A 19,478-nucleotide genomic window follows, 5' to 3' on the forward strand; every position below is an offset into this window, starting at 1 on the left:
GGCATCCGGACAAGTACACGGCGAAGGTGTAGGAGCTGCTTTTCTGCCCAAAGCCTCCTCGAAATCTCCCTTTCCCCCAGCCCTAACTGAGCCGAGATGCCCCCATTGCCCCGGGTGCTTTTTCCCTGGCACACGGGCGGGGAAGGGGGATGCTGGTGCCGGCGACGGGCACAGGAACCCAAAGCAGGCTGCATCCCTCGCACACGCTGAATTTCAGGGGTTTCAGGGCTCTGGCAACAACTCGCGGCAGGATTTGGCTGAGCGGGAGCGCTGCTCTGATTTGGGACTAGCCGTGCTACCTCCAGGAGCGAGAAAAAAACGAACACACAAAAAACCAGGCTAAATTTACAGCCCGGGGCTTTCAGCTACCCCGCGGGCTGATGAAACCGGAGGGGAAAAGCACTAATTTTCCTCTCCTGACGTGCATGCCCCCCCAAGCGACCACGCTCCCGTTGAGACCCGGCTCCCACCGCCGGGCGCCCCTTTCCGTGCGCCCCCGAGCCCCGGCACAAGCTCGGGGCGCACCGGGGACCCCGGGCTGGAGGGGGCCGGGGACTCGGTGCCCCCACCCCGGTGCCAGGGAACAGCTCCCCGGGCCGGGTTGCGGAGGGACCTCCGCGCAAAAATAACGCGCTTGGAGCGCGCAAAGAGCGCGCAGGGGGCGCGCAGAGGCCGCCCCGTCGGTGGCTTTTGTCGCCGCGCAGGAGGGCGGCTGCCGTCGGGGCCGGCCCCGGCGCGGAGAAATTAGCGAGGCGTTGGCTCAGTTGCGGCTTTTTTTTTTTTTTTTTTTTCCGCAAAACGGTGATTGTAACGGTAACTGCTGCCGGCCGGGTCGTCGGTGCTTGCGACGGCTCGGGAAAAAAATTAAACGCATCGAAGAAGAAGGTGTGGGTCCTGAATCCGGGGGGATTTGGGGGAGCAGGAGAAAAACGCACCTGGGCAAAACGGGCAAACGGCTCAGCGGAGCTGTGACAGCGAGGGGGGGCGTCTGGGTGCGAGGGTTAGCTTTTTTTTTTTTATATATTTCATTTTTTTTTTTTGGGGGGGGGGGTGATCCCACGGCTGGAGGCGTTATTATTCCGTGGGAGCAGAAATCCACGCGGCCAGGAGGGCTGCGCCCATAAACCCCGCCGGGTCGCCAAAACAGCAGCGGTAAAAGCCTGCCATAAAATTAGAAGGGGGTAGGGTTTCCAGCGCCGCGGCCGCCCCTGGGGGCGGCAGGCCCCCTCCCCGGGGAAGGGAGACTTCGTCCCCCCGGGCCGGCGGCTCCGGGGGGGGGGGGGCGGGGGGGCGCGGGGAGACGGCGCAATTACCGGGAGGAAGCGGAGGGGCCCTCCCCAAAACTCCACCGCGGGGCGGGGAGGGGGGAGAAAGCTGCTTTCCTCGCTCAGTCGATCCCTTAAACACAGCCAGAAAAGAACATTAAAGGCATTTCTAGATTTCGTTTCGTTTTTTTTTTTTTCCATTTTTTTCTTTTTTATTCCCATGCTCTTAATTTTGAAAAAAAAAAATCACAAAACATAACTTATAAAACAATATATATACTGCATCCTTATCCACAACAGCATAATTGAAACATCCAGCGTAACGTTTACCACAGGTGTGAAATACACTGGGAAAGAAGTACCGTGTGCATTTTATATTATGTTTCTTTGTCATCTACAGGTAATAAGTATCGACAAAAATAAGCAACAAATATGCCTGCAATTAAACTTCATATGCGTTTTGTATGCGTATTAATAAAGATCATATTTATCATTTTTTTCATTTTTTTTTCTTTTTTTGCCAACAAGCACTTGTTAAAGTATCTACATTTACATAATAACACCTTAAGATAATAACACCTTAAGATCATTTTTGGTTCCTTGTTTTTCCTTCACAGTTAGAAAAGCAAGGAACGCTTTCAGCTTTGCTAAGCAACCTTTCCGGACGCCGAGGCTCGCTGTTTCTCTAGCAGAGATGCAGTATCTGGATTCACTTCATAATAGACCATTTTTGGTCTTTTTTTTTTTTTTAGACACTCTAAAAATGTTTTTTAATTTTTTTTAAGAGAAAAAAAAAACCTGCATTTAAATAAAGGTGAATGATAATTTCATTATCAGGATAAGACTTTGGATGGGGAAAAGCTGAACAGTTTTTGCATCGCTGGAGGGTATCTGTGCTCTCTCACAACCGGGGATACTGCAGTCTTTTGGAAAGGATGAAGAGGTAGGAACCTTGAGCTGCTTAGTATCAGGAATGACTGGATTATAGCTTCCAACTAAAGAAAAAACATCAAGAATCATGCATTTTAAAAACAGTTTATTCAACGGCCAAGGACAATGATCCGGCACAATGTAACGGCAGATATAAATATAACCTTATATAAGTGGTTGACCCTTGTCATTATTATTTTTAATAGTTTCATACCTAATATTTTTACCATTTTTTCCCGCAGAAACTCCTCTGCGAATTATATTTTTTTTTCTCCCCCCCCCTTTTTTTTTTGTCGTTTTTGAGTGTGATTCTGTTTCTCAGTGGTAAACATTAACCAAACTCTTCCCGTGCGACAAGCGGCCAAGAACCGTCCCACCAGCTCTTACCACCGAGGCGTCTCCCTCCCTCGCCGCTCTCCCCGCGGGGAAGCGGCCGCCTTACAAACTCCTGTGCAAGTTCAAGTAAACACATACAACCCGCATAATCCAGAGAAAAATTGCAACTCATCCATGTACCAGATTTCGATGTCTCTTGCAAAAGTTTTCTGGTCCGTTTACGTTTTTTTTTTTTTTGATGTTTAATTTTTAATTTTTTTTGTTTTGTTTTAAAAAGCGCTGCTTTGTTGGTTGTGTCGTCGGTTTTCATTAGTATTTTTTTTCGACAATCGAAGTCCGCGGAGATTTCGGGTTTTATATATATATTTTTTTCTTTTTTTTTACTTTTTTTTTCCTCTCTCACTTTGCTCGGGTTTTGCTTTTAGTCATCATCGGGTTCTTACTTTATTTTATTATTGTTTTTTTTTTTTTTTCTTTTCCGTTAAACGTCGCTTAGTTTCTGCTTTGCTTTGTCGGCGGTGTTTGTCGGAGGTGGTTTGTGTCAAGTCCGTCAACTGTTGTACTGACAGGCGTTTAGACTAGAGCCGGGGCTTTGCAAACTGCTGTAGCCGAAACTGGAGTGCTGCTTTGATTTCAGTCTGAGGCTGGCTAAGCTGGAGTTGCAAGTGTCCCGGTAGACGCTGTAGGGCGAGCCCGGCGGCCCGTAGGGACAGGCCGGCGAGGACATGGCCGAGTTGAGCGAGGAGCCGCTGATGTTGTTGATGTTGTTGAGGCCGGAGTTGGCCATGCCCGGCACTGCCGAGTGGCCCATACTGGACGGCATGTTCATGGAGGAGATGCTGCTGGGAGCCGAGAACATGGACTGCGACGAGAGGGGGCTCATGGAGTTGAAGAAGGTGAAGCTCTTGGTGGAGAGAGGCGCCGGGGTGAGGCTCTTGGTGGCCCAGTTGTTGTAGGGGTAGCCGGCGTACATGTCGTCGTAGGGCTGCATGAGCCCGCTGAACTGCGGCACGTAGCCGTTCTTGCACAGGTCCATCTGCTGGTTCCGCTCCCGCTTTCTCCACTTGGCTCGGCGGTTCTTGAACCACACCTGCGGGAAGGACGGACACGGCACGGTCAGCGCCGAGGCGCGCACGACGGCCGCGCAGAGGATGCGCGCAGCGCGCAAAGATGCGCGCCCGGAGCCCCCCGCCCCGAGCAAGCGGGCGGCCAGGGGACAGCCGGGGGCCGGCCAAACGCCCCCCAACCTCCGCAGGCTCCGGCCGGGGCTCCGCGGCCGCGCACAGCCTCTTGCGCGGCCCCCAGCCCCCTCTCCACGGGAGCCAAAAATCCGCGCATCCCTCTGCGCGGCTGTGCGCGCAGGGAGCGGTCGGCGGCATCTGCCAGCCCCGCTGCGCGGGTGCCCGCGGGTGCGCGCCTCGGTCCCGGCCGCGTCCCCCCGGCTCCCCCCCTCCGCTCCTCGCCCCTCTCCACGGGGCGAAGGCACGGCCCGCTCTGATTAGGGCCGGCTCGCCCCGGCTCCGCCGTGTTTCCGAATGCTAATGCTGTGTAATAAAAGTCCCCTGTTACAGATCATAAAAAAGGGGATTGGATTAGTATGTTTAGGTTTGAAAAAAAAAAAAAAATCAGGCCCTGCATCGCCCTTGGATGGATGCAGCCTCTGCCTTTATATCTAATGAGAATTTACAGCCCTGACTAGGGAACAGAGAAGCGGGGGCCGCTCCTGGTGTTTGATGCAAAAACCTGATCCAGGCTCTCTCGTATTTTTTTTTTTTTTTTTTTAGCCCTCGCAAAGCGCTTGAGCCCCCCGTGATGCGAGCCATGAGCCGGGGCAGGAGGAGCTGGCCGGGGCCGGGCAGTCCCAAATTCTCTTCCCAGGTTCAGAAAGCAGCACGGCCCCGCTGCCGGCTCGCCAGCCTCTCCGGCCGGGCTCCCCCGGGCTCCCCGCGGCTCCGTGCGCCCGGCCCCGCGGAGGCTGCGCTCCCTCCCCGCGCCCCCCGGAGCCGGCGCGGGGGCAGCTCCCGGGGCCTCCCCTCCCAGCGCAGGAATGGCGCAACTCCTAGTAAACCGTGGGCTCAGGGATGGAAACTTGGAGGGAAGGGATGGCGGGGTCTATTGAAAAAAAAAATAACAATAATCAAAAGAATCCCGTATAAATATGAAGAGGAAACGAAAGCCAACATGTTCGAAACCTGTAATATACTCCTCGGAAGGTGCTTCCAGACAGGAATTTCCTGAAAATGAGGGTAATAGTTTTAATTATGGCTCCTAGACATTTTAAAGGAAGGCCCTCACAGCAAATTAAGGTTAGATTTGCAATCTGCAATCTCAGAACATCAAACCAAAACATCTCCACACAGAGGGAGAACGAAATTATGTTAATGGCTACTCATATATTAGTTTTATTTGTTTCCTGAAATATTCCAGCAATATTAATGCAGTTTAGTCTCCGCTCCGGCTTTGTTTTGTTTTAAACGCAATTAGGACAATGCTTTCCGATGCAGCGGCTGTTTACTCTTGCAAGATTTTAAACAAAATCTTCGCCATCCGTTTCGGCCACTCGATGTTTAAGGACCGGGACAAAAACGGATTTTCTGGGTCGGGGGGGGACCCCGCTCTCCCCGCACCCCTTTTTTCTCCCCGGCTCCTGCTCCGGGCGCTGCCGCCTCGCTTTTCCACGCGGGGGAATTGAATGTCCCGGGGGGGGACGCCAAGGGGAGCCGGGCGAGCCGTGTCAGCGCAGGCACAGAGCGGGGGGGCTGCGGGTGAGCACAGCCCGAGCCGCTCCGCTTTGGCCGCTCGCTATCTCACGCGTAAATCTCCCCCTAAATAACAGCCGGGGCTATATATATATATATATCTATATATTCCGAGGTGCCATCGGCTCCGAGGCGTATAAAGACCAGGCTCCTTCTCCTTACAATTCCGCGTCTGCAGGGCTTATTGCCTGTGCAGTGTAAGCGCCCCGCAGCCCTTGCCCTTCACGTTGCCCACCGACGGCCTCTGCAAAGAGCCCCCGGGGGAGCCGCGGGAGATGCGCGGCGGGGCGCGGAGGGGCCGCACGGCTCCGCGCTGGGGCTGGGGCCGGTCCCCGGGGGCCGAGCCGCGATTCCGCGGCCGCGTTGCGGGGGAGCAGTGCCGTGCCACGGGACATCGCCCTCCCCGTGCGCTGGCGAAGCCAAGGGGGCGAGAGGGGGGTGCCCACCGGGGGGGGGGGGGGCTTCGCCCCGCAGCCGGCTTCCTCCGACCTCCCCCCCGGCTCCGGGCGCAGCTTTTTCGGGGGCAGCATCTCCGAGGCCGGGAGGTGAATTTCTCCTGGCCGGCCCCGCCGCCGAGTTTAGCAATTCAAAATCACGGCCAGGGAGGGCCGGAGCGGCTCCCGCGAGGGGTTGTTCCCCTGCCCCCCCGCACCCCCCCCCCCCCACACCCCTCTTACCCGGACTCGGGGCTCGGTGAGGTTCGTCCAGACGGCGATCTCCTCCCGCATGCTCATGTCGGGGTAGCGGTTCCGCTGGAAGGTGGCCTCCAGCTCCTGCAGCTGCTGGCTGGTGAAGTGGGTCCGCTGCCGCCGCTGCTTCTTCTTCTTCGCCGGGTCGTCGGCGGCCCCGTCCTCGTTTTTCTGCTCGCCGCTTCGTTCTTTTTCTGCGGTGGGGTGTCGTGGTGTTTTTTTTTTTTTTTTTTTTCCTCCTTATTTTTTTTTTTTTTTTAGTTTGCGTTTTGTTCAGACAGAAATGCAGGCACACAAAGCAGACTCGCCGCCCCCCGCCCCCGGCCCTGCCCGCCCTGCCGGGGGCACCCACCCGGCTCCCGGGGGCCCTGCACCCAGCGCGGCACGGAGGCAGGGGCTCCCCGTCCCGGGGGGGGGGGCAGCGCCCAGCCCGGCCCGGACCCAGACCCCCGGGGCGGCCCGGTTTGGAGCGGGCCCGAGGGGCGAGAAAAACCGGGGGGGAGAGCGGGTTCCCTGCAGCACCGGCCTCTCTGCCCGACCACGGCACCTTTTTACTCCCTTAAACCTAAGGCGCGATCTTTGCTCCATTTTCTTTGTTGTGCTCGGCCGCGACAGGAAACTTTGGCAAGGTAGGGGTGTAAAAGGCAGCAGCAATTAATTGCAAAAGGCACCCTCTCTCTACCTCTCCACTCCCCAGATTTTTTTTTTCTTTTTTTTTTTTTCTTTTATTTTCTTCAGCTGCTTTTAGGATTTCACTGTTTATTTTAACCCGAGGCTGAGCAAAGCCCACCGCAAAAAAATAAAATAAAATAAAATAAATAAAAAAAAAATCCTATCGAAAAGAGCAAACAAACAAACAAACAAAAAGCCAGGCGCGCTTTCGCGGTGGGGATTTGCGCGGCCTGGAAGCAGGAATCCCTCCCAGGCCCCACGGCCACGGGGGACAGAGCCCCGCTCCCCTTTCTTATCGCCCCTCTCTGCTCTCCCAGCCCGGCTTTGGCCGCGTTTAGGCGCGGGGAATGGGGTGGGAAGGCCGGAACGAGACGGGCAGGGCCGGGAAAGGTGCGCCCGGGGCTCGGGGTCCCCCCCCCGGCACTGCGGTGCGGGGCTGGGGGCTGCCACCGACCCCCCCCCCCCCCGGCCCCGTCCTGCTGCTGCTGCCTAAGGGGAGCCGGCGGGGCTCGGGGCCCGCTGCCCGGCTCCCGGGGGCGGCTTGCCCGGGGGGGCTCGGGGGCTTTTGTGCAGCCCCGAGCCCTGCGAGGTGGCCGGGAGGCTACAAATAATCGCGGGTTGCATCCGAAGGCCGGGAGGGCTCGTCCTTGCAAAGTCACCCAGCGATAGCTTTTCGCCCCCGTAATAAAAGGGGTGTGTGTGGGGGGAGAGCAGAGCTGAAATGGAAACCCCGAAGCGGTGTGGGGGCCGATCGCAGCCCCTGTGTGCGGTGAGGGGTTTGCAGAGCCAGCACGGCCTGCAGCAGCAGCAGCACATCGCTACCCGGCCTGGGCTGGACCGGCCGCGCCGCGGGAAAGAGAAAGCAAAATAAAAGAAACCCGCACGGCTCCGGCTCGGGGCTGCCTTTGCTCTCGTTCCCGGCCGGGAAAGGCTCGCAGGAACCGGGCCGAGAGGGTCCCGGGCAGGGGGAGCACAAGGCAAAGCGCTGCGGCCGCAGCCCCCGCGCCGGGTTTAGCCTGGCCGTGATTTCGGTAAAAATCCGGCCTCCGAGCCCGGCCCTGCTACAATTTCAAAACACAGCACGCGTGACGTTTAATTGGCATTTGCGCCTTTAAAAATAAAAAAAAATAATAAAAATTTAAAAAGGAAAAATAAAAAGAAAAAAAAAATGAAAGAAAAGAAATCGTGGAAGGTATTTTGTAGCTGCTCGGAGAAGAAAAGCAGGCAGGTCCTGAGCCCTGCCCCGGCACCGAGGGGTCACATACAGGGGTAGTGCAAAATGGAGCAAATCTCCCTCTCTAATCTCAAATAATCCCCTCTAATCTCGCAGTCCCTTCCAGACGCCGGTCCCTAACTTTGTTTGCGAATCAGCCTGGGAGGCACAAACCAGCCCCCGTTTATCACCGTGTGCCACTTCGGGACTGGCCCGCGCCGCGGCCACTCTCTAGATTATAGGACCTGCTAAAAGCGAGAAGAGCACCATCATCTCGGAAAAAAAATTGAAACGAAATGAGACATAAACTTCTCCCGAGAAGGTCTCGGTGGAGAACGGGTATCACGCTCCTTCCTGCAGCTTTTGTTTCCTTCTCCTAGCTTTCCTTGTCATCCTAGAAATGTTGCTACTTTAATTGAATACAAACTGGGAAACCACAGCTTTCCCTGCAGCCCTTGCACATGGTGCTCAGGGCGCCCGGAGCCTCTGCAGAGCGCGCAGCTCTGCGCGAAACCTCTCCGCGGCCGCGCACATCCCCTCCGCGGCGGCCCCACGCCGCCTCTCCTGCTCTGCGGGGCTTTTTTTTATTTTATTTTTAATTTTTTTTTCCTTCCCCCCCCCCCACCCGCCTCCTTTGACAGAGAGATCTTTTTCCGTGCCTGCACCTCCCGAGCTGGAAAACAAACCCGGGCAAAAGCTGACATTACTTCAGAAACCTCCGGCAAAACCGCGCTCCCCGATGAGTCCCCCCTTTCCCTTCGACCCGATCGATTAATAACTATTTAAATAATAATAAAAAAAATCGAAATACAAAAAATAAAAGAAGAAAAAAAAATAATGAAAAAAGCAGCTCGTGGGATGGGCTCGGTGGCCACGCGTGTCCCTCTCCGCGGCTGTCAGCGCGGCCGCTCCGTGCGGGCCCCTGGCCCCCTCTCGCCCCTTCCGTGGGGTTTTTTGGGGGGATGGAGGCACCGGGGGCAGCGGCGGCTGCTGCCCCCCGGCCCCCCACGGGCTCCGCTTGCGCGGGGGGCGCGGGCAGAGCAGCGCCGGCCGCCCGGGGAGGGGAAGGAGCGGTGGGGAGGGGGCGGCGGCGCAGGGGGGGGAGCGGGCCGGGGCCGCGGGGGGGTTACCTGGCACCTCCGTGTCGGAGGATTCACTGGCTGAGTTCTCGATCGGGTCTCTGGGCTCCGAGGATCTTTGCAAATGGAAGCTGGAAGCCATGTCATGGGAGGGTTGGGGTCTCAAGCTCTCGGGCAGTCTCTCCAAATTCATTCCACCTTTAAAGGAATCCATGGCAGGGGCGCCGGGCTGCCTGGGGGAGTTTGCAGGTGTTTATTCCACACAGAAAGGAACAAGGAGCTTTTTTTTTTTTTTGGTTTCTTTTTTTTTCTTTCCTTTTTTTTTTTTTAAGGAAAAAAAAAACAACAAAAACAAAAGCAAATCCACTTATTACTAACAGTATAATTTTAAGGGTGTCGGAAGAAGAGATCTGAGCAGTGCCTCGAAGCCGCTTGTCTCTGCTCGGGGAGAGGCACGGCACTCCGGCCGCATAGGCAGGGAAGTGGTAAAGATCCCTTATAGAGAAACGCGAGTTGCGAGTTGGACAGTTTAAAGCTAAAGAGATTAAAGTGACCTGCCCTAGAACAAATGCCTGTAGTTAAACGCGGCTCCTCCCCCTGAAGGTTAAAACCTCCCCGTCTCGCTCATGCATCACTCCATCTAGCGCTCGCCCAGCCCGGCCGGGCGGACCCGGACCTGCCCGCGCGCTCCCCGCCGATGCGCGCTCCTTGCGCGGCCGCGGCCGAACCCGCGCAGCCCCCCCGCGCATCCCCCCCCCCGCCGGGACCCCCCCCTCCCGACCCCCTCTCCCTGCTCCCGCTTCTGCTGCGAGGGTGCCGCCCCCCGCTCCCCGACCCCCCCCCCCCCCCCCCCGCCTCCCGCAGCCTCCCCCAGCCTCGGCGAGGTACAAAAAATATTTCAGAAACGAATGGGAAGGTGGAAAATCATTGCCAGCCGCTCGCAGGCCGGCTGGCCTCCACCCCCCCAGCCTGTCCCCAGCCTTTTTTTTTTTTTTTGGGGGGGGGGCGGTGTGACAGCACCCCCATCCTTTCCCCCTCCCCATCCCGCCGGCAGCGCGCAGGTTGCGCCCGTGCGCACGGCGGCACCTCCGCACCCCGCACCCCCCCTCCGGCACCCCGCGCAGCACGCAGGGACCCCACGGCGGGTCTCAGGGGGATTTCTTTGGGGTCGGCCTCCCGGGATTTGTGCCTGAACCGGTTTTAGCCTTTTTTTAATTTTTTTTTTCCTTTTCTGTCGCCGAGGGGGTTAGAATAAAGCTCCTGGCCGACGCTCCCAGGGCAGCATCTCCCGGCGCATCGCGGATAACGCCGGGTCTCCATCCCAAAGCGACCCTCTGTGCCCCCCCCACCCCCCCCCCCCCACGGGCCGGGGCAGGGCCTTGGGCCCTCCCGGAGAACACCTCGGGGTGTGGGGAGGTGGAAAAAAAACACGGGAAGCCCTCGGGCTGGGGGCAGGTGAGGGGTGCTCTGGGGGACAGGGCGAGGGGATGGGGCAGAGGGACCCTGGCTGCGACTCCGCCCGGGGAAAGGACCTTCTCTCCTCTTTATTTTCTCGGCTCGCTTTAACTGATCCATCCTGACACTCTATTTTGCTTTCAAATCAAGTAAAGATGTGCGAGAGAACTTTTGAACTGTTTTATGGAAAGTGGAGGGAAGCAATGTTCCAGTCGTGCAGGCTTTTTTCCTACCCCGCCGGGGTGATGCAGCCGGGCCCGCCCCGCGCCCTCCGGCAGAGCCCCCAGAGCCCGGGGGCTGCAGGGGCCGCCCCCCCCTGCCCATGGGGCCGGGGGATGCCCAAAACTCTCAGCCTCAGCCCCCTCACCTCTGATCTGCAGCGCCTTGTGCAGTTAAGGGTGTGCACAGGTAGGTGCTGTCGCACTCAGGTCTCTACCCCCCCCTTCTTTTTTTTTTCTTCTTCTTCTCTTTTTTTTTTTTTTTTTGGTGGCATTTTAGTGTCCTTGTGTTAGCCAAATTCAGCTCAGGAGCTTGCAAACGACGGGGGATTTCGGGCACCCGAGGTGAACCAGACAATTTCGAGGCCGCTCAGGCCGGACTTGGTTTAATCCGCAGCTCTCAGCAGCTGGGGCCCTGGAGCCGGGGGGGCTCAGCTGATGCAGGGGAAGGACGGGGGCTCCTCCCGGGGGACAAGCGAGAGGTGCTGTCGGCCTTCTCTGGCTCTGGGGTGAGGGTGACAGGACTGCAAGCATGCACTCTTCACAGTCCCATCTTTTTTTTTTCTTTTTTCTTTCCCCCCCCCCCTTTTTTTTTTTTTTTTTAAAATATATATATTTTCTGCGGGGCCGGGAGCGGCGGCAGCCCCGGGCAGGTCTCCGGGGGCTCCTCCGCTCTCAGCGGGAGCAGGATGGAGCCAGGCTGGAGGGAGGGAGGGAAGGAGCCTGCCAACAGCCCGGCTGCTCCACTCCGGCTATTTTAAACCTACTGCTCGCAGCAGCCTTCAAACCGGAGGCGGGATTTTTCTTTCTTTTTCTATTTTTTTTTTTCACTCTGCCTAATTTACAGTTTTTGTTCTGCTCTATAAAATATATTTAAAAAATTCGTTCTAGGCTCAAATCCTCCCGCCGAGCGAAGGGAAAGGCTCAGCTCCGGCCACGAGCGGGTTTTCCCCGAGGTGGAGGCAGCGATAAAGCCGGGGACAGCTTCTGGGGGGTCCCCGGGGCCAAGGGCCGGGAGGGGGGGACCAGCCCCGGGCACAACCCCCGGGGTTTGATGGAGAGAAACGGGCCGGGCCCGCCGCTCCCGGGGGGCTTTCGGGAGGAAGGGACCGAGCAGGACCCTCCCCCGGTTCTCTCCTGGCCTCCCCACGCGTGTCCGTGCCCGGCCGTGGGGCAGGCTTGTGCCGCACCCTTGCGCACGGGTCCGCGGTGCCACGCAGCGGCTGAACGTCTTACAGGGGATTTCTGTGGGCCTGGGGCATCCTCTCCCTCCGTGCTCTGGGGGCCGGGAGGCTCCTGTCGCGCAGGGCCGAGGCCGCCGCTTCTCCCCGCCGCTGTCGGGACAAGCGCGTGTCGCGACAACCCTGCAGGGCGCACCCGCAGGCCCCAGCTCTGCGCTTTCCCCTCTCTCCTCGTGCCGGGCTCGCTCCGTTTCGGGAGCTCCGTTGCGGGGCGCGTCCCTCCTCGGTGTCTTTCCCCATGACGTCACGTCCCCCCCCCCCGCGTGACGTCACGCCTCGCTCCGTGGCGTCACACCTCGCCGTTCCGCAGGCCCGGACCCCAGGCGAGCCTCGATGCCCCTCTCCGAGGGGAGGCCGGCGGCGGAGGCCCGGCAGCCTCCCGTCCCCGCGGGGCCGTCCCGGGGGAGCCGTGACCCGCGTGGGCGTGGGAAGGGCCGGGAGAGGCGGAGGGGGGCTCGGGCTGGGGGCTTCGGGGGGGCTGCAGAGCTCAGCCGGGGGTTTTGCGTGGGAAACCTCGGCACCAGGGGCTCCCCCGGCCGGGGGCTGCACCCCTGAGCTGTAACGGGCTGGAGGCCCCGCAAATTCACCGCTCCGCTGCCGTCTGCTATAAATAATCCCAGAACGAGGGATGGCGCTTATAAATAAATCAGTGTCGGCCACGGCAGTGATAACTCCGTTAAGAAGAGGTCAAGACACGTCTGAATGAGGGAAGGACCCCCTGTGCCTCCCGAAGGGGCGGACAGCCCCCCCAGAGGCCCCCGGACAAGTCCCACACCAGGGATTTCTGTTTTCGGACAGGAGCTCCCACCCCGGCTGGCTGCAGTGTTTGTAGCCAAGGCAGAACCACCTGGGCCGTATATCAGGCAGCAAAGTTAAGTCTCTGCCAGCTTTTCCTCTTCAGGTTTATTAGCATTGTATAGACTCAGATTCAGTCTATAAATTATTGGGAATTGTTACAGAAAAGAAAGCATCTCCTCCCGAGCGCACCTTTGCCCGAAAGGAGAGGGAAGCCCTCTATAAAAAAAGAGCTGCAAGGGGGAAGGGAGAGTTTCTCCAACCCAACTTAACCAAACCCAAGCCCAGACAACTCAACCCAATCCAACTCGACCACGAAAAACCAAACCAAACCAAACCAAACCAAACCAAATCAACCCAATCCAAAACAACCCAACCCAAGACAAACCAACCTAAACACGACCCAGCCAAACTCAATCAAAGCAAGTCCAGCCAAAGCAAGCCCAAGCAAAGCCAAGACAAGCCAGTCAGCCTCCACCTGGCACTCCTTGGCGGAGCCCCGCGGCTGGGAGTTGCTGTAGGAAAACAACATGAATAATAAAACCCTCCCAGAAGTGCCCGGCGGGAGGTGCGGGGGTGGCAGAGGGCTATCGCCACTGGCTTAAGCAGGAGACATCGACGGGGAGGTGACAGCGGCTGGAAGTGCGCAGCTCCTCTGCGCGCAGAGCCGGCTGCTCCTTGACAGGGTTCAGGGCCATTTTTAAAGCTTCCTACCATGAAAATGTCCCCCGCATGGGTAAATGAGTGGATTTTACCCTCCAGCCCCTGCTCCCGGCCTTTGCTGGTGCGTGGCTCTGGCCCACGGCTGCCCACGCGTGTCGGGAACAAGCAGACGGGGCGATGCGCGCAGGGATGCGCGCAGGGAAGCGCAGATCCCCGCGGAGCTCCGACCGCTCCTCCGGGCCGGAGTTTGCTGCTGCGGCGTACCGGGGCAGATGTCCGTCGGTGCGGTGTCCGTCGGGGGTCCTGCCCCAAAAGCATCGCCCCCCCAGCGCACACCCCCGCGCAAGGCAGAGCCCAGCGCTCCTCGCCGCCACTGTGGCTGCCCCCCGCTCCCCTCCTCTGCCGCGGCCCTAAGAGGAAAGCGAGCATCCCCCGAGTCACGGCGGCCACGGGACGAGCCCCGCAGCCCTGCGGGATGCCCGCGGCGGCCGGGACTGGAGGACGGACAGAGGGAAGCAGAGAGAGGGGGAAGAAACCCAGCCGAGAGAGCATGTTAAATCGCTCAGGGAAGGAAGGTGGAAAATTACGCTGGCTCCTAGCCGGCCTGTCCTCCTATGCGCAGCCAGGAGAGCAATTTTCCTAAGGAGCTGAGCAAAACGAAATCAGCCCCTTTTGGATCTGCAGCCCCCGTCGCTCCCCGGCCCCGGCCAAGCCTCTGCCTCCGCGGGCGCGCAGGGCCCCTCCGCGCAGCGCGGCGCCGCTGCTGCCCGCCGGCGGCTTTCCCCGGCCCCCCCCCCCCCCCCGGCCCCCCAAAGCCCCCGATGCGCCTCTGCCCGCTGCCAAAGCGCAGGGGCCGGGGGGGCTCCGCGCTTCCCTCGGCCCGGCCGGCCCTGCCCCACCGCCCCGGCTCTCCCCGCTATTCACACCCAGAGGGGGGGAAGTGAGTTTTCTGGGGAGAAAATGATTTTTTATTTTTTTTTTTTTCTGGGGGCGTTCGGCCGGCGGCACCTCGCGGGACACCCGGTGTGTGCCGGAGCCTGCCGGAGCCCCGCTGCAGCTCGTCCCGGGCCCCGAGCCCCGAGCCCCCCCCCCCGGCCCGGGGCTGCCCCAGGCGCCGACGGCCAGCGGCAGCGCTTGCAAAAACTGGGGATGAAAAAGCTGAAGGCTTAATGTTTTCTGACAGATACAAATGATACCCCAAGGCTTTCTTGAAACGCAGTGACTGACGGCTGGAGGAACGGTTTTTCCTATTCGGGTTTGTGCAGCTGGAAGCAGGCAGGGGGGTTCCCCTCGGCCCTCCTCCCCCGACCCTCGCCCCGAAAACAAAACCATCTCCCGAGCCTCCTCCTGGGCTGACTTCTCCCTAAATGCCAGGTCCCACCCCGAGCTGCTTTCGCGGCCCTTCCCGCATCCTTCAGGCCACGAACACCGAAGCGTGCTCCGAGAAAAGGCACCCGAACAGCTCGCTGCTGGCAGCCCATGGGCAGGCGCTGGGCAGCCGGGGGACCCGGGGGGCTTTTTCTCTGGGTGGGGGGAAGAGAAGGGAAAAGTCCACTACGGTCCCACAATTCCCTCTCGGAGCAGAGGGAACATGCTTTTCCTATTAATTGATGGAGGAAGGGGCAGCGGCGCTTGCTAGGTAGCCTGCTCATGTTACTCAGGGCATCTTTAGATCCGAAATGTGTTTTGTAGACCCAAAAAAGATGCCTCTGGTGGAAGATAATCAAAGGCCCGGGCACCCCGTTGGCATGTGCTCGGATCTTTCTTCAGCAGAAAAGGAGGCAGCGTTTGGAACCACCGGTATTATGTTTCCTTGTGGGTTTCCCCCCACCTTGTTTCAGGCGAGCAACCTCTTAATTGCTGCAGTGGATGGATGGGGGAAACACATTTCCCCTAAACACAACATTTCCTGAAAGGCTGAAATATTCTAATAACGCGCTGGGCTCTTTAATGTTCTCAGAACAGCAGCGAATCTCTGCAGAGCCCCACGTTTCCTGCTTCAAAAAGCAAAATCGGAGAAACAATTCACCTTTGTGTGCGTTCAGCCCCGATTTTCTTTTCCTTTCTCCCCCCAGCTCTCCCCCAGGGCACGCTGATTTCCCCCGCTGCCGGCGGCCCCGCTCGGTCCCGGGGCCCGGGGAGCAAACCCCGGCGGGATGAGGCTTGGGGACACTTTTGGGGCCGGTTCCCCTCGGGAAGGGCCGTATGGGACCGGGACATCTCGGGGCGAGATAGGAGCACGCCGCCTGCAAGAGGGCTGCGCTAATCAGCGCGCGGGGTTAGATATAAAAGCCGAGGGCAAATAAAACGAATTAGTTTTATTAGCACGTTTAGGAGGCGGTCTAACGAAGGAATTCGGCTTTACTAGAGAATGTTTTCTCCTCCCCTTTTGTTATTTAAAAGCAACATCTATCTGGGCTGCTCATCACGGGAGGGAAATAACTCATCGCTCACCCCGCAGTCATTTTCTCGGAGCAAGGCGCTCCTTTCTCTAAGCACGGCGAGCAGGCTGTACCCTCGGAAATACACGAATTCATAATAAAATCTGCGTGAACAATAAAAAACAACTGTAAAGGACAGGCTGCAGAGCCCGCCAGGTTATTGTTCGGCGGTGGGTTTCGGTAGGAAATATCTGCCTCGCTCACAGGCGCGATTTAACTCGGCTAAAACTTCCCCGGGAAGCCTTGCCACAGCTCCAGCACGGGATTTCCAGGACCTTGTCCGTATTTCAGGCAAAAGAAGGATTTTTGAGGAGGTTCTCCAAGCGAAGTAGCTCTCAGCAGTTATTTGGAAGTCAGTTTTTAGATCAGCGGCTCAACCTGGCGCTGGGAATAGCGCGGAGAACACGCACCTTGGTTTGTTAAGTAGAAATTATGTATTTTTAACTTTGTTATAAAACAAGCAAACGGCGTCTCGGTCCTCGGTACATGCACTTTATTGTTTTGTGTTCAATTCGTGCCTCGGCGTTTGTGTTCTCTTACGGTGAGGTTGGCAAGATTTAAGGAGAAAGGACGAAGTAACAGAAAACTCTCCTAGGGACAATTATTTTAGCGCGACACCTAAAAAACTCTCCTAAAGATGCCGTTAGTGGGGCGCCTCGCAGGCTTTCAGCAGGGTTAACACGCCGAAAAAAAACCCTTTTTCCACACCCTCCGAGAATTTCGGTCCCGTTGTGCGCAGCGTTATCCCGGATAACGAGACACTCGCGCCCTACGCAGCTCCTAAAAAGTGCCTACTTTTTTTTTTTTTTTTTTTCAATAAAAAAGAAACAATAAATAAAGAGAGAAAGAAAGAAAGAAAAAGCAAAGCAGAGGCACCGCGGAATATTCTTTTTCTGAGGAGGGAATTAATTCATCGACGGCCCAGGCTCTGTCCCTCGAGTTTCCTCCGCGGCCGCGCAGCCCCGGAGGAGCCTCCCCAGCAGCCGTCGGGGGGGCACCGAGCCCCCCCCGCTCCCCGCCCGGTGCTGCTGCTGCCACCGGTACAGCCCCGGGGCCGGGCAGCGGGCAGCGGCCGCGCTTTGCTCCGCGCAGAAGGGCTGGGGGCTGAAAACGGTGTGTTAGGGTAGAATAGGGTAAAAGAGAATAGAGGAAAAGAGAATAGAATTGAATGGAATAAAATAGAATAGAATAAAATAGAATAGAATAGAGTGAAATAGAATAGAATAGATTAGAATAAAATAGAATAGATTAAGATAGAATAAAATAGAGTAATATAGAATAGAATAGAATAGAATAGAATAGAATAGAAAAGAATAGAATTAAAATAAAATAAAATAAAATAAAATAAAATAGAATAAAACAAAATAAAATAAAATAAAATGAAATAACATATAAAATGAGCTAACTCCTCTGGAATTGCATTTCCCAGCGCATTTGTCAGGGCTGACGAAGCGCAGAGGCCCCGAAAGAATTTATGCGCGGTGTAAGGAGATGTCAAGGGCCGCGGCCGGGCGCGGAGCGCGGAGCGGGGCCGGCGGCGAGGCGAGGCGGCGGCGAGGGGCGAGCCCCCGGCCCCGCTTTGTCTCCCGGCCCGGCCCCGGGAGGCTCCGCACCTCCGGCCGCCGCCCGCGGAGCCGCCCGGGGGAGGCGAGAGGGGGGGAGCCGGGGGCGGGCCGGGCCCCACGGGACACGCGTGGGGACTCGCGGCGGGCGCCGGGCACACGCGTGGGGGCGCGCACCGGGGCCAACGAGTCGGGGGGGGGCGGCGTGGGGGACACGCGTGGGGGCGGTCCGGGCGGGGGACACACACGCGTGGGGGCGGTCCGGGCGCGGGGAGAGCGGGGGGGGGGACACGCGTGGGGCCGTCCCCGAGCACTTACCGGGCGGTGCGCTCGGCGGCGGCGGGGGGCCGGGCCCGGCGGGCGCTGTGCGCGCCCTGCCCGCCGCTCCGGGCTTTTCTTCGGAGATTTCCCCGTCTCCTCCTGACGTCAGCCCCGTCCCAGGGTGCCGCACACGGGGGAGGGCCGGGGGAGGGCCGGCAGCACCGGGACACCGGCACCTCCGTGCCCCGGCTGCGGCATCCCCCGGCTCGGCCCCCTCGGAGCGCGGCCCCGCCGCTCCTGGTGCCGGTGCCGGCGGCGGCCACCCCTCGGGCAGCTCCGTGCTGCCGGCTCCGCGGCCCCTGCCCTCCTCATTTCCTCCCGGCTGCTTCGCTTCGTCTGAGGGGGGAGTGGAAAGCAACGGCCACTTTTTTTTTTTTTTCTTCTTTTTTTTTTTTTCTCCCCCCTCCCTCCCGAGGAGATGCCCTGAAAAACGCCCCCGGTGCAGGGTTCAGGGCCGGGGGGGAGGCAGCAAACAGCGCCCAGAGCTGGACGGGGCCCGGAGGACACGCGGTCGGGGAGCTCTGCTGCCCCGCCAGCCAAACATCCATCCCCAGGCCCTTTGTCCAGCTTCATTTTCTCAGGGAGCTTCGGAAATTTCAGACACTTCACTTCTGACGTGTGCCCCCTCTTGGGGTTTTTGAGAGCCCAACGGGTCATTTGGAGGGGCTCGGCCCCGGGGAAAAGCACACAAGTGATGCGAGGAGCTCACCAGCACCACGGGCATGGCTTGTGCCTTGCTAGCTGAGCGGGTTGCACACACGCACGCACGCACACACAGCCCATAGCCATAGCTGAAAAACAAGGACGACGAATATGGAATGGATCAGAAAGATAAATAGCATAAAATCAGGAACAGTCCAGTCCCACACTTGCCATTTGTTATAGAGAGGAGAAGTAAATGGGATTCACATGTCGAGCATTAGCTGGTTGTTAGTCTGTAAGATAATATTAACTTTAGTGCTTGCTGCTTTACTCCACTTTTCCAAAGGCAGTTCCAGGAGGCGCCCAGCCTGTAATTTAGGATGGCACATACTGTGTGAAAGAGGCTTTGGCACCGTGGCCTACCAGCACATCAAGGTGATATTAACATAATAAAACGTTTGGAGAGCGAGTAGGAGCTCATAAATTAATGCATTCTACTGTTTTAATGCTAGGAGCTAACAATGCGTTTCCTGTGCGGCTGATCGTCCCCGCTGCAGCCTAACAGCTGTTTTAAAGGTGCTGTGAAATTAAAGAAAGGGAAGATGATTGTCTTTAAATCAATGTTTAATGATGTGTTATTAGGAGAAAAGTCTTCCTCCAGCAGATGTTTACATGCTGAGGATGGAGGGGAGCTTCCCGGGCTGTCTGCTTGCCTGAGCAGCGGGGGAGATGTCCCCACGGCCGTCCCCTCCTGCAGATGGCCCCGATGTCCCCAGAGCGGGGTCACAGCTTGCTTGGCACTGGGCTTGGCTGGGCGCTGGCACTGGGAAAAGCTTCACCCAGGTCTTTGGGTGGGTGCTGGGGGAACTCCTCCAGGATGATGAATTGCTGCAGGTTTTCAAGTTATTTGAGCAGTGGCTACGGGCAGGTGAACACAGAGATGTTGCCAACATCCTGCCCATGTTCAGCGCAGGTCAGGGCTGCCAGGATCTGTTCCCCAGTAAGCTCAGATGTGCACGCAGGAAAATCCCCTGCCCTGGAGTTGCTTTCTGGAGGGACAAAGCTCTGAGTGATGTCCCGTGCCCAGAGAGGCAAACAGCCGGTTTACAGCCACACACGAGGGAGCAGCAGGGCTAGGGCTGCCCAAGGCCTTCGGGCTGCAAGGGCTGATGATAAAGAGACCCCATGCCTCCTGGC

General features: G+C 58.0%; 1 protein-coding gene across 3 annotated transcripts; it reads right to left on the reverse strand.

Moving 5' to 3' along the window:
* Positions 1-1,449: 1,449 nt before the first annotated feature.
* On the reverse strand, positions 1,450-18,347 carry PITX1 (paired like homeodomain 1). 3 transcript variants are annotated; one of them, XM_080555021.1, is made up of 4 exons: positions 17,637-18,347; positions 8,995-9,176; positions 5,968-6,173; positions 1,450-3,621 (listed from the first exon to the last, which is right to left on the reverse strand). In XM_080555021.1, the coding sequence occupies exons 2-4, from the start codon at positions 9,155-9,157 to the stop codon at positions 3,082-3,084; spliced, it is 909 nt and encodes a 302-aa protein (XP_080411147.1). In that variant the 5' UTR covers positions 9,158-9,176; positions 17,637-18,347; the 3' UTR covers positions 1,450-3,081. The 3 variants fall into 3 exon arrangements, with proteins under 3 accessions (XP_080411147.1, XP_080411146.1, XP_080411145.1); XM_080555020.1 differs by lacking the exon at positions 17,637-18,347 and adding an exon at positions 9,322-9,671; XM_080555019.1 differs by lacking the exon at positions 17,637-18,347 and having other exon boundaries at positions 8,995-9,671.
* Positions 18,348-19,478: the final 1,131 nt, after the last annotated feature.

The sequence above is a fragment of the Anser brachyrhynchus genome (genome assembly GCF_964034855.1).
Source record: "Anser brachyrhynchus genome assembly, chromosome: 14".
In the NCBI taxonomy this organism is placed as follows: Eukaryota; Metazoa; Chordata; class Aves; order Anseriformes; family Anatidae; genus Anser; species Anser brachyrhynchus.